This window comes from Eulemur rufifrons, chromosome 5 (genome assembly GCF_041146395.1).
Source record: "Eulemur rufifrons isolate Redbay chromosome 5, OSU_ERuf_1, whole genome shotgun sequence".
In the NCBI taxonomy this organism is placed as follows: Eukaryota; Metazoa; Chordata; class Mammalia; order Primates; family Lemuridae; genus Eulemur; species Eulemur rufifrons.
Window position 1 is genome coordinate 37,505,012 of NC_090987.1, and position 14,147 is coordinate 37,519,158.

Sequence of the window (14,147 nt, forward strand, 5' to 3'; positions counted from 1 at the left end):
ATCACCAAAATCATTACCATCACTTTATCATCATCTTCATTATCATCAGTGTCAGAAATGTAATAGGCCATATATAACCCACGACTTTAGTTTATATTTAGATATGAACTTTTTAGAAGGATTAAACTAGCATCAAAACACCAGTGATTGACACAAATATAACGTATTACCTAATTATAACTATAGAGTATCACATAGGCTTGCAGGTTGTTATGGGTTTTTAATTGACTAGAGCCAAGCAGGTTTGCAATGGGCAAGTTTCATGGTGCAGATAAATACTGAGGGGTGTTTAAAGAACAATCATAGACTCATGAGGCAGAGAGAGAAGGGAACCTTAGCTGGCTCCAAGGTGGGAACTGACAAGGTGTGGCCACAGCATGGTCCCTACAGCAGGAACACAGGCCAAGTGTAGCAAAGGGAAGAACATTCAGGTAAGATGAAACCAGCAATGATGAGACCTGACACCTGTAAGGCCCTGTGAATTTCAGACGTGCCTTTCTGATTGTATGAATGTGGAAAAAGGGTGGACAGAGGTTAAAGAGGACATACAATCATTTAGGAAAGAAGCAAGAGAAAATTTTGCCTGAATTATTAGAAGGATCATCTAACAGCATTTCTAAAAACTTGATTGTTGAGGATCGTCATTTGTCTAGCACTATCCTAAAAACATTTTTTTTAACCATCTAGCTTTTTGGCGTGGTCTTCCTGCCATACCCCCTTGTGCACAGGATTTTAAACACCTTGTTCTGACCTTAAAGCTGGGAATATCTTTGTTAGTCTGCTAAAACCATGACTATTCTGAGCTGTTTTGTAATGATCCCTGTAGGTGATAGTGATCATCAAAATGTTGGCTTAGCTCTTAATATGTTCACATTTCATTTAAATTTTGGACCAGTTACTACTACAGACTACACTTAGGTTAGTGACCATTTCAAACATTGTGGTCCAACCCACTAGATCTCAAAGTTCTTTGCTTCCCCCCAAAAACTGATTTTCCACTGTGGATGTCTAAGCTGCCTTTAAAACACCCAACCAAACTCTGAGCTGTCATATTAGCTGGGTAAGAGATAAGGGGTTAGAAAAGTATCCAGTCATCCAACCACATTTCTGGGTTTTTGTACAAGCTTCAGATGAAATACAGTCACTCAATAAAGTCCTTCTGTTTTCTCTTTCCCTCCCTCCCTTCCTCTCTCTCTATTTGCCTAGAGAGGGGAATCCTAAACCCTTTGGAGCCCCGCCAGCCGCACCAAAAGAATCTCTTGACTATTTTCCCAGGGAATTCCTGCCTTAAATGTCAGCGGAGTACAACTGCCCAGCCAAAGCAGAGTCTGCCTGGATTTAAATCAAGAAAAATGCTCCTGCTATACCAAACGTGAAAACTTGTGCTGAACCAAACGTGAAAATCCGCAGGGTCTGGGGGCACAGACACAGATTTCAGTACTTGTGAAAGATTCGACAGCCATCAAAAAAAGTACAGGTTTTCTCGAATTTACCTCAATAAGGAACAGGAGGCTAACAGGAATCAAACCTTTTGGTTCCTTGCTGTTGTTTGATCACTATTTTTCACTCATTTCATGGTGAACTGTATTTCTGGAAACCACCCTGAATGACAACTGTAAGGAAAAGTCACTTGGAAAAGGGAACGAAGCTCCCTTAAGCCCTTTGTTGTGATGGTTCCTCTGCTGCTGCTGCTGCTGTTGCTCAGTTTGTTTGTTTGTTTTTAATGAACATACTGATATATAAGTGCTCTGGGGGGAAATCACGAGGCTGAGATTCATGAAAAGCAAAGTAAGATTTATGAGTTGCGATTGAATCTGCCCCTACCAGCCTGGAGACACTTCCCGTCTGGTACTGAGGCATCGCTGGCATTTTTACTGCTTTTGTTTTAGTTTCCAATCTCTGAACACACGAGGAAATATTAAAAGTTCCGAGGGCAAGGGTGGGAGAAGGAGGCCACAAATCCCAAAGATAGACGTCAGCACCAAGGGAAAGCAATATGGCGAAGTAGATTAAAAATTCAGAAGCAAAGTGTGTCAATTAGCTGGTTTTTGCTAAGTACTCGTAATTGTCACTTACCCTTCTCTCAGTTTCCTCGTGTGTTATTGACCTGCGACTTCACAATGCTATTCAAGTACAAATTCACAACGTTGTCTGGCATAGAAGACCAATTTTAAATCACTGTGCCATGTAACTATCCGCTCCCCAAAGATCATAAGGCTACACAGTAAGAAAGTCAAAAAGATTTAATTCATAAATTGTTATTTCATTTTTAAATGAATTAGGCCCTTTTAAAGATACCAGTGGGGGAAAAAATAGATTCCAGCTCTAATTTGGATCTAGGACCAGGTCAAAACAGTTCATCTTAGAAGCTTTTACAGCCCCGAAGGCTTCTCACCCCCTACCACAAGCATATTATAATAGTTTTCCTCCTTCATTGTGTTCTGCGTACATGGCCACAGACAAACCTATTGGAAATGTCGGTCCCTAGTCCAGAGAAAAGCCTGACAAGTAGCTGGGTATTACACAGGGCTGAGAGTACTGCAGGAAGATCAGTAATACTATCTCAAGTACAAAAAAGATAATTAGAAATACTTAATAAGAAAAACTACCTCTGGTAGATAAAGAGTTAATCCCCGGTCAATTTTAAGCCATTCTGCTGACAGTACTAATAAGTATAAGAGTTGGTGCCAATTAGGGTGGCCATTGCCTTGATGGGAACAGTCACCCCTTAGGAACTGGACTGCCAACACATCGGCCAGCCAGAAACAAGGGAAAGAGTCTGAGAAACCGTGGTAACCAAATTTTGCTGGCACTTTGTAAAATGGTGACTGGAAACTGCCAAGGCCATGCAGAGACTGCTAATGAGCCTTCGTGCCACCTGCAAAGAGTGGGCCTGACAAATGTCCCCCCACCCACCAGTACCCCTAAGGAGCACCAGTCTTTGTGAGTTCCTGTGGATCTGACACCGGAGGCCTCGCAAACACTCTGACTCAATTCTCTTAGAGTCAGAGTCATTACATGTGGCACATCTGTGTACAAAGTCTAAGTTTGCAAATTTGTAGCAAGGATTTTACACTTTTTTTAATCTCCCTCTAAAATCTAAACGATAAACAGTTTTAAGAATCAATATGAAATGTTTTAAGTATTCTTTGAGGATTCATATAAATTCCCCCTGCCCCTCTTATCAGAATTTATTCTGACTTTCAGGGGGCATATTTTTTAAAGGCTGAAACCACGGATGTATAATAATCAGTGTGCAACCATATTTTTAATAATGTCAATTCCATCTTTGTTATCTGAGAATGCTTGAAATAATAATAAAGTGCTCCTCTGGAGTCACACTCAAAATTTTAATTTCTCTTTCTAGGGAGAGCTTTTCACCCACCTCCATGTCTCAAGTACCTGAACGAGACAACAAAACAAAAAATTGTGACTGTAATTTAAAAGTATAAATGTCTTTCTTCTCTCTTCTGTATTTCTTTCTTGCCTATTTTGTTCTAGAAAAGAGAAAATGTGAAATGAGGTGGTAAGGGAAGAGAGGGAGGAGCCCACAGGTAGGTGTGAGCTATTACCATGGTTCTAGTTGTTGGGTTGAGGGGTGGATTCACAGATGTTCATTATACTATTAAAAAGTCATTAACTATTATAAAGTAACAGGACTATATTTGCACCAGTGATGACAGAGTGTCATAAACCAGAGATTATAATGATTCCAATTCTACGTACCTGAGGTCTATTTAAAGACAAAAAAAATTAATGAGATGGTGATGCAGGCAGATAATTGTTAGACCTTTTGGTGGAGTTCACCGAACTCCTTAGGCAGAGATGTCTTCACGACCATACAGCCTGTGCAGCTGCACAGGGTCCTGCGCTGGGAAGCCCCACGCTTTGTTTAATGCCCTGCTGTCACAATCTCGAAATTTCTAATAATTTTTGAGCAAGCAGTCCTGCATTCATTTTGCACTGGGACCAGCAAATTATGTAGTCAATCCTGTCCCTAGGTTTCCAGATATTAAATTTACCTACAGTTCCCAATAATTTTGTCCCCATCCAACCACTGTCTCTTTAAAATTTGCTACTTCTTGCCCCCAAATTATTATTAATGTAACAGTCAGAAGAGTACCCTAGAGCAGTCTTATTTCCTATTTTTCCTTATTTTTTATTGTCCAAATCAGTGCTGCCTGTGTTATAAATAGAGCTGCATTTATACATTGCGCTTAGAATGCTTCTTCTCAGATCAAAAACTGCAAATAGACCTCACTGGCTAAAAATCAAATGTACCGGAGCCTAGATTTCAGTTCATCTCGACTGCCGGATAACACAAATCCATTTTCTGATAGTTACCCAATTCCAACTACAACATACAAGCAAACAAGACAAAATACTCAACAATTCTTTGTGGTAGGAATAATTCAAATAAAGATGTGGGGAAATTCTCATTCTTAAAGATGACCAGCTTAAAAAAACATAATGTAAGTAGGTGTTTTGTGTTCCTGAAATGCCCTGTGTCTATGGTGATCAGGTACAGAAAAGTTATTTCAAGTTCAAATATAACTTAGCGATTGCCACATGGTGCAGGATATTTCCACCCCTACACTCCAAAAACCCAATCAGACAAGTGGCCGTAATCTGACTCCCACTGCACTGGGAGCTGTGGGCCAGGCAATGAGAGCTGCACTCTGGCTGGGGAAGGCATGAGTGATAGACCCGCAGCAAGGCGGTGGGGGTAAGTCCTTGTTTGCCTTAAGGGAACAATGCCCAGGGCCAAAAGATGAAACTGTCTCTTTTACTACAGATATTCCTGCTTTCTCAGGCAGAATCTAGAAGGCAGCTATAGGGTCGTTCTTTTAGATCTGTATACTGGGCATATTCAGAAGAGAGGCAGAGAGAAGGCAGAAGAAAAGGGATGCTTTTTAACAAAATCTTCCACATACTTGAGACCTGCAAAAGCACAGGAAGATTACCCTAGGGAGGTAAATCCAGTTAGTTTTCATCAGGAAAATTACTCACCCAGGGGCTCGGTTGTCCAGGAGTAGATGAGGCTGGGTGTTCAGCTAGAAATTAATGTGTGCGATCCGGTACAACCCGGTCACATCAACAAACCCCCTTTGTTCTGGGGCAAAAGAAGCAAACCAAATTGTGTTGATCCATTTCTAGTGAGTGTGAAAATGCAAGGGAACATTGACCATAGAAACAGGGGGGCTATGAGCGATGCAAGGGTGAGCTCTCGTAGGGCCACAAGTACATATATGCTCCAGCAGAATTTGGGGTTCACAGACAACTGAGGTTGGTCACTCTGCCCTGGAAGGAGATCAGATTATTTGGATTTTAAAAAAAAAAAAAAAAAAGCTAAAACCATTCTTAAGGAGTGTGTTTATGATGTGTTGTTGTTTTGTTGTTTTGTTTGTGTTTTAAATTTCTCTGGTTGATAAAAATTGGAAGCTGAAAGAGCCGTTGAGTTTCTTAAATTGGGTCTCTGGAGAGGTAGATAGGTGCATGAGAGAATGAGCAGGGAGAGAACTCCGGGAATGGCAGGAGTGAGGGGCGAAGCGGGGGTGGCCTTTCCTGGGACCCACCTCTCCTGGTTTCTCCTGCCCTGCTCAAAAGGGACATCTCCTGCCCGCCCAGCCTCTATAGCCTCCTCTTCCTATTCCCCACCATATCTGGCAACAGACGACAGCAACTGTAATAGCACTTTGCCCCTTTGCCATCCCGGCTACAGCCCTGGGCTGCCGGTGAGTTCAGAAGTGACTCTCCTAACTTGTTTTTCAATTTGTGAGTTCCAGGAATTTCCTCCCCTCCTTGGGGATATTTTTAACGTCTCCTCCAGGGTGCCCTCCCTGCCACATTTCAAGTGGTGTTTTTGTCTCTATCTTCTCTTCCTCTCCGGAGAATGATGTCGTTGTCCCAGCTGGGGTTTTTTTCATAATTACATGATTCACTTAGAGGAGTTCAGTTGGGCAGGGGACACTTGCGATATGGCTGGCAGGTCCCCTTGTGAAGCCAGCCTTTATCCTGCCACTGGGGCTTGGGCAGAAACTGGGTTTCTCTTTCCAACTCTGAAGCAAAGCCCCGCCTCAAACCAAAGGCTCGCTGAGAGCTAAAGGTCAAAGGTGAGCTCCCCAAGCCCTTTTTGGCACAGCTTTGCCTCACTGCCCCTGCAGTAAGCCATGTGGGGTAAACAAGGGCCACACCACGTGTCAAGGGGAAAGCTGCTATAATGCTAATCGCTTAAAGTACTTGGCTTTCTCGCCTAACCCTTTACGTTAGTCTTCTGTGATTAGAGTCTCTGCTAAATGTTCTCCATACTTCTTGGCTCTCATGACTATCACAGGCAAAGGACAAGGGCAAAAGTCTTAGATAAAGGGGTAACTGGGAGAATTGCCCCCCAAGGGGAAGCCAGAATGAGCAGCTGGCATTTATATCCTCAAACCACCCCTTCCTAGCCCCAAAGATCCAAAGACTAAGAGGAATACAGATGGGAGATGGGAGGAAGAAAGTGTCTTCCCTCCCAGTGGCTGCCTTGCTGTCCCCTCCCCGCTACAACTGTCCCACACCCCCCAGCAGCTCCCCAAGAGGAGGCAGGCTGTCCCTAGGGCCAAGCAGAAATGAGAGAGGCCATCGAGAAGACCCTGGAGAAAAATTGCATAGAGCCTTCTGCTTTGAGGACCTCAGTGTCGCTCGCCACACCCCCTCTTCCTGACCAGTGTTCTCGAGCTCTGTCCCAGGCGGGCGGGGAGGGTGCCCGGGCGTTTGCCCACCCCAGCCTCTGGGATCGCTCTGGGAGGTTTCTCTGCGCGGTACCGACTAGGGTTGAGAGAAGGGCGGGCACGAGGAGGGGCTGACCTTCCTCCCCTAAGAGCATCTCCCACCCTCCTGCCTCCCCCTACCCACCGGCGCCAGAGATGCGCCCTGGCCACCTGCCTGCGGGCCGCTCGTCTGTTCACCTGGCCGCTGCCGGGAACCTGGCAGGGACCGGGAACGGCCGCTGCTCCGTCCTCCTCCCCTGGGGCCTGAGGTTGACACGTCCCCGCGCTGCGCACCCAGGTCTGGGCGGCGCCGCGCAGTGTCCCTCGGGCGGGCACACCTCCCGGGCCCCTCCCGCTGACAGCCGCTCCCTCCTGGCGCACAGGCGAGGAAAGGAGTGTCGCTGTCCCAGCTCAGGCCCTGTCTGTCCCCACCGCCGATGCTAGTCAGCCGGAGCTCCCCTGTCCTCAATGAATCTACCTTCTCCAATGACAGTCTTCAGCATCCCTGGGCTCCTAGCAGGCTTCCCCTTAATCCAGAGCTGGCGGGGTGGAGGGGAGTTGCTTTACTAATCCATTCGCAGAATGCCATTTCGAAGCAATAAAATACAAAACTGAAAAAGACTCCCCCCATTTTTATTGCTTTGTGTTCAAAATAAAAATGGCATGTGAAATGTACACTGAAACTTAGAAACTTTCTCTAAGGGAATTAACTACAAGGTAACTATATTTTATTAATCTTTTAAGGAACTTGATTTAGACATTTGCCTTTCTAGGAACACTTGGGATCATTTTCCAGTGAAACTGGATGATCTTTGAATATTAAATCAAGGGAGACTAGAATACCAATCTCTTGGCTATTAAGGAAGGAATTTCCAGAGGCATTCTTTCTCAGTATGCAAATAACGTTGGGCACCCCCTGCCCATGGTACCCAAGACAGCCTGGCCTCCTGCGCCTAAATTCATAAACCCTTCCCACTGAAAGGCTGGTGAACTGGCTTCTGAAGCTGATTCGTTTTTCTTTTCAGTAAGTGTGGACCTTTGTGTAGAAGAGAGAACATCATGGTGGCTTTCAAAGGGGTCTGGACTCAAGCTTTCTGGAAGGCAGTCACCGCCGAATTTCTGGCCATGCTTATTTTTGTCCTCCTCAGCCTGGGATCCACCATCAACTGGGGTGGGACGGAAAAGCCCTTGCCTGTCGACATGGTTCTCATCTCCCTTTGCTTTGGACTCAGCATCGCAACCATGGTGCAGTGCTTCGGCCACATCAGCGGCGGCCACATCAACCCTGCCGTGACCGTGGCCATGGTGTGCACCAGGAAGATCAGCATCGCCAAGTCTGTCTTCTACATCGCAGCCCAGTGCCTGGGGGCCATCATTGGAGCAGGAATTCTCTACCTGGTCACACCTCCCAGTGTGGTGGGAGGCTTGGGAGTCACCACGGTAGCCTCTTTAGCTCTTTATTTTTCCCAACTAGGACTCCAGGCTTCTTGCAGACTCTTTGCTAAATGACACCTTGGTAGCATAAGAGACATCCCTAAAATTGCTGATTTATCCCCAGGGAATTGTTTTTTTTTTTTTTTTTTTTTTTTTTTGAGACAGAGTCTCACTCTGTTGCCTGGGCTAGAGTGAGTGCCGTGGCGTCAGCCTAGCTCACAGCAACCTCAAACTCCTGAGCTCAAGGGATCCTCCTGTCTCAGCCTCCCAAGTAGCTGGGACTACAGGCATGCACCACCATGCCCGGCTAATTTTTCCTATATATATTTTTAGCTGTCCATATAATTTCTTTCTATTTTTAGTAGAGATGGGGTCTCGCTCTTGCTCAGGCTGGTCTCGAACTCCTGAGCTCAAAGGATCCGCCCACCTCGGCCTCCCAGAGTGCTAGGATTACAGGCGTGAGCCACCGCGCCCGGCCTATCCCCAGGGAATTGTTGATCATTTCTGGTAGGGTGAAAACTGATTTTGGCAACCTTAAATGTATCAATGGGAAATCACTGTTTGCTCTTGAATGACTGGAAAATAACCAAGTTTAGATGGCACAGACATTGTATTGGTTTTTTCCTCTCCCTCTCCTCTCCCAGTTATTATATTGACTATATATTTAGCTTAAGGCATTTTTATTACAATTGTTTGTTTGTTCTCTAGCAAAAGAAACAGTGTCATTTCTTGTCACGTTCATGAGATTTAAAATGATCTACATAAAGGATCATGCTTAAAAAAAAAATTGACGTTTGATCTTAGTTTTATTCTTAGCTGATTAGGAGTATCATTTGTTAACTCAGCACCAGGGTCTATTAAAAAAATTTAAAAACCACACATGGTTTAAATTTTAATTGAAATATATATTAATTAATTTAAACCTAATTAATGGATTTAATCATTGCCTTATAAAATTACAAGGCTCTTAAGAAATTCTTTTATAAGTGAAGTGCTGCAGTGGCACATTTTACTTCCTTTGTAGAAAAGGACATTCAGCACAAACTCCTGCTTGGTCATTGTAAGAGTAATTATCTGTGATGACCCAAAATGAGTGTAATTTATTCCTTCTTTTTTTTTTTTTTTTTTTTTGTGGGGGAGAAGAGGGAGGTCTCATTTGGAGGTGGGGTAGAAGACTCAAATTAACCATTACTTTTTTACAGAGATAAAATATGCCTTTCACAATGATATGTTATCATAGAAAATACTCTTACTTCAATTCTGATGGAATATTTTTCTCTTTCTAGGTTCACGGAAATCTTACCGCTGGTCACGGTCTCCTGGTGGAGTTGATAATCACATTTCAGCTAGTGTTTACTATTTTTGCCAGCTGTGATTCCAAACGGACTGATGTCACTGGTTCAATAGCTTTAGCGATTGGATTTTCTGTTGCAATTGGACATTTATTTGCAGTAAGTTTCCAAGTCCATTTAAATAATTGATCTGTCTCATTTATCCTCACCCTGGCTGGCCTGAAGATGTTATGTTTTACAGCCTTAGTATCCAGCCATGTCTGTCCATTTGAGGTGATCATATTGCCAACTACATGAAGGGAATGTTGATAGAGTTGCTAACTAACATCCTGAGGTTCCTCTAAGTGACCTGATGAATGATGGCAAATTGCAATGAATGACACCTGGTAGTAGCCCTGTTTCAGCAATGTCTGAAGTTGTTTTCTTTTTTTCTTATAGATCAATTATACTGGTGCCAGCATGAATCCCGCCCGATCCTTTGGACCTGCAGTTATCATGGGAAATTGGGAAAACCACTGGGTAACACTCATGTTGATAGTTTCTATCTTCTTGCAGTTGAGGACAATTACCTATGGGGCTCTTTTTTTCATTATTTTGCCTACTAGTTTCTCTTACATTCCTCCAACCTCGACCCTCACTTTAGTATGTCTTTCATAAAGACTAGAGAAAGACTAGCACAGATCTGCTATAAAACATCTCATCTTATATCTGTTCTGGGCCTTTAGTAACCGTCTTGTTTTTTTCCTAAGTGTTGTTCTGAGTGCTGTATCTGACAGACTGCAGCAGAATACATCATACATGGAGGTTGCCTATGTGGAACAAATTAAAATCAGGATAGTGTAGTGAATATGTTGTTTAAATAATTGAAAGTAAAGCCTTCCCAGCAATAACAGAAAATAAACTTGCAAAAAAAAAAAAAAAAAGAAGAAGAAGAAGAAGAAAGAAAGAAATACTTAAAAGCACTGCCCACAGCAAAAATATTTACCTTTCTTGTTTACAAAAGCATAAACTCAATTAATAGTATGTGAATTGGAAGCATTTGAACTGCAGATGGTGGAGAATAAATAGTGCAAGTGTTTATGCTAGTATCATCATGACTGTAGCTGGAAGAATAAATGACTCTCAGAAAAGGCACACTTTTCAGTCCCAAGCCTAATCTACTTATTAATGTGGTGGCAGTGCTTCCAGAGAATAGTGCTATCCATTTTTAAATATTACAATTATTTTTGTTTCCATTGTTTCTTACAGCAAAGGAATTTAAATCCTTTAAATAAGTAATGCAGCAGTTGTGAAGGCCATTAACAGGCTAAGTTACAATAACCAATAAAAATATGAGACACATATAAGCCATCTTCAAATGAGGCTAATTTTATTGTTATTTATACGTTGTGAATGTTATTTTACAACTTTTTGAATTCATGAATATAACAGAATGTGTCATTTGTGTTTTAATCTTATGCATATGGTGGTTATTGACTTAGTCACAACCACTCAACTATGGTGTACATTGCAAATGAGAAGAAATTGCAGCACTGCTATATGCATTCATTTCTCTGTACCATTAAATAACAGAATGAGAGTCAGCATTCAACAGCAAGATTTTGGACACAGCCATGCAAAGACTTGGCCATCAAGGCCATCCATGAGATTGGTCATTTTGCCACTGATATGTCCATTTATGTCTCAAAAGATTGGCCACATTAACAAAAGTGGAAATTTTAATGGGCACTATATATAGATTTTTATAATGAAAGTGTAACTTTTAGTTTACTTTGTTAAATTAAAAATATTTTATAATTAACAGCTTTTAGTTTAATTTATGAGGGCTTAAAAATGTGGATAAAATATATGTTTTATTAATTACTTGTCAGTTACTATAAACTACCTAAAATTTAAACAGGAAGAAAATTCTTAGCTTGTTGATTAAATCAAAGGCTTTCCCTTGTTGTGATTTTATACTAATCTTAATCCTACTAAAAATGACTATCCATTTTGTAACGATGGTTGTGTGAGATTTAGAACTAATTTGTAGATAGATAGACTAGAAATAACATGAAAATATTTGTGGGGTTTTTTTGTACAGTGTAATGATATTATTTTAGTTTTCTTTATATTTTTATATATTTTCTAGATTTTTAGCAATAAAAATTCTTTACCTTTATAAATTTTAAAAGTTACATTTTATTTTTTAGATTTTTTTTAATTCACATATGATAATTATATATATTTATGGGGTACATAGTGACACTATGATACAAATAATATATAGTGATCAGATCAGGGTAATTACGACATCCAACATCTCAAACATATTAATATCATTTCTTTGCTTTTAAAGTAATATGACTTTGCTCTGAAAGAGCAACTTGACACCAAGATTTGTTTATTTTTGAGAACACGTAGCTAAATGTCCTCTTTATAGGTGTTTTGGGGAACAGCAGTAATTATTTAGCTGTTTTTATTCTCCCTTGTGGGATTTGTAGCCTGTGGACTAGTACATATCTAATGAGATCTTACCAGAGGAACAAAGAGCAAAGACATTTAGAGGAGGGCTTGTGTTTCTCCTTTGAAAGGGCATAGAGAAGATAAACTCTCATATGGTTTCTTTCATGTTCAAGATAAGGAACTCCGTCCTTTCAGCCACTCTGCCAACAGTTTCCCTGTAAAGGATATGTGTTCAGCTTCAGCTTAAAGTTTGAATTTTCCTTAGATTTTACAATGAGGATGCTAAGTGAGATTAATTTCCAGAGGGTGTTTAAAGCAAGAAGCATTCATCATATTTTGTTCAAAGGAGAGAAGTACAGTGTAGTGGAAAACAGTACAGTGGTTCAAAAGAGAGGTCTGAAGTCAGAGAGACCTGAAACCCAGTTCAACCACTTGCTGAGCATGAAATCTTAAGCAAGCTTCTTACCCTCTCAGAGTGTCAGTTTTCCTGTTCTTAAAATGGGAAGAATAATAATATCTCATAGGTTATTGTTAGAATTAAAGGAGATAATACAAGGAAAGTTCTAAGTGCAGCCAGCTTAGTTCTAAGTGCAGACAGTGCTCAACAAACAGGGTTTCTGTTGCCCAAGTGAGTCTACTAAAGGAATGTCTAATATTCTACGGCATCCACATGCGCTAAAGCAAATACGGCCGTTCATTCCAACTCAACACTTAGTTTATTCTAGGTACATAAGTGATGTAATAAGAACTTCCATTTATTGAAATCCTATGGAATTGCTACTCCTCAACCAGCCTTCATCCATAAACTCAGTACAGATTTTTTCACCAAGCCACCATTATGAGAACAATGTAGATGACAGCTCTCTGCAACAAGAGCAATAAACAAACCAGAGAGTTTTCAATTCAATCAAATCACCAAATTTTAGAGAAGAAAAGCATGTAACATAAGGAAGATAATAATTTATGGCCTTCCTAGTCACATACATCTTTAAATTTTCTAAGAAGCCTAGAATGGAGTAGGTTACTATAAGCTGGGAATTATTAAGTACTTTACAAGAATTGTTTCATTTAATCCTTATACCCCATGCAGTATGTATTATTATGATCTGCACTTTGAGATGAGGAAATTAAGACTTTGGAAGTTAGGTAACAAACTTGCTAAGTAGTGGAGCTGGGATTCCATTTATCATGCTATACTGAATAACTAAAGCCCCAAAGGATAAAATCTGCACTATAATCGTGATTATGCAAAAAATCAATGTAAGATGGCAATATTAAGAAAATAAAAGAACTACTTTCCAGAATTTTTTTCTATTTGAGTTGAAGAATTTCTAGTTTCTGCTTAATTTGCAGTACCAGCAAAGAAGAGCTATCTTTACACTAGGGATTATCAGAAAATGGAAAGAACCTAATTAATGAAAGGAGAGAAGGACAAGAAACAGTTCTTGTTTTCTGTTCAAATGTTATTTTAATAATTTATGGACCTCTGACGTGGATTTGGTGTATTGTCTTATTTCTTTTCCAATTCCCTTCTTTTTTATGCATGACACAATTGCTCACTTCATTTAGCCCAGGTAAATTCTATATTCATAGACTTGTTCAATGGAACAGCTTTTCTCCACTTACACTTGTCGTCTTCTGTCTCTCCTTCAGATATATTGGGTTGGACCAATCATAGGAGCTGTCCTCGCTGGTGGCCTCTACGAGTACGTCTTCTGTCCAGACGTCGAACTCAAACGTCGTTTCAAAGAAGCCTTCAGCAAAGCTGCCCAGCAAACAAAAGGGAGCTACATGGAGGTGGAGGACAACAGGAGTCAGGTAGAGACGGAAGACTTGATTCTAAAACCTGGAGTGGTGCATGTAATTGACATTGACCGGGCAGAGGAGAAGAAGGGGAAAGACCCGTCGGGAGAGGTGTTGTCTTCGGTATGACTAGAAGACAGCACTGAAAGCAGACGAGACCCCTTAGAACTGTCCTCAGATTTCCTTCCACCTATTAAGGAAACAGATTTATTATAAATTAGACATGTGCAGGTTTGTTATTTCATGTCATATTACTTGGTCTAAACAGTAACTATTTCATTATTTACCAAGGAGGAAGGGAAAAAGCCTATTGTGAATTTCAAATTTAAAGAAAAGAAATCTTTTTAAAGTATTTCCAAAGTAATATATCTAGTTGCCTTTCATTAATAACCAATTTAAAATGTGTATCAAGATTTGGTTAAGT

At 41.0% G+C, this 14,147-nt stretch overlaps 1 protein-coding gene across 2 annotated transcripts; it reads left to right on the forward strand.

Annotated features, from left to right (window-relative positions):
* Positions 1 to 4,694: 4,694 nt before the first annotated feature.
* Positions 4,695 to 13,943, forward strand: AQP4 (aquaporin 4). Of its 2 annotated transcripts, XM_069468156.1 has the most exons (5): positions 4,695 to 4,726; positions 7,775 to 8,189; positions 9,470 to 9,634; positions 9,914 to 9,994; positions 13,574 to 13,943. In XM_069468156.1, the coding sequence occupies exons 1-5, from the start codon at positions 4,695 to 4,697 to the stop codon at positions 13,850 to 13,852; spliced, it is 972 nt and encodes a 323-aa protein (XP_069324257.1). In that variant the 3' UTR covers positions 13,853 to 13,943. The 2 variants fall into 2 exon arrangements, with proteins under 2 accessions (XP_069324257.1, XP_069324258.1); XM_069468157.1 differs by lacking the exon at positions 9,914 to 9,994.
* The last annotated feature ends 204 nt before the right edge of the window (positions 13,944 to 14,147 follow it).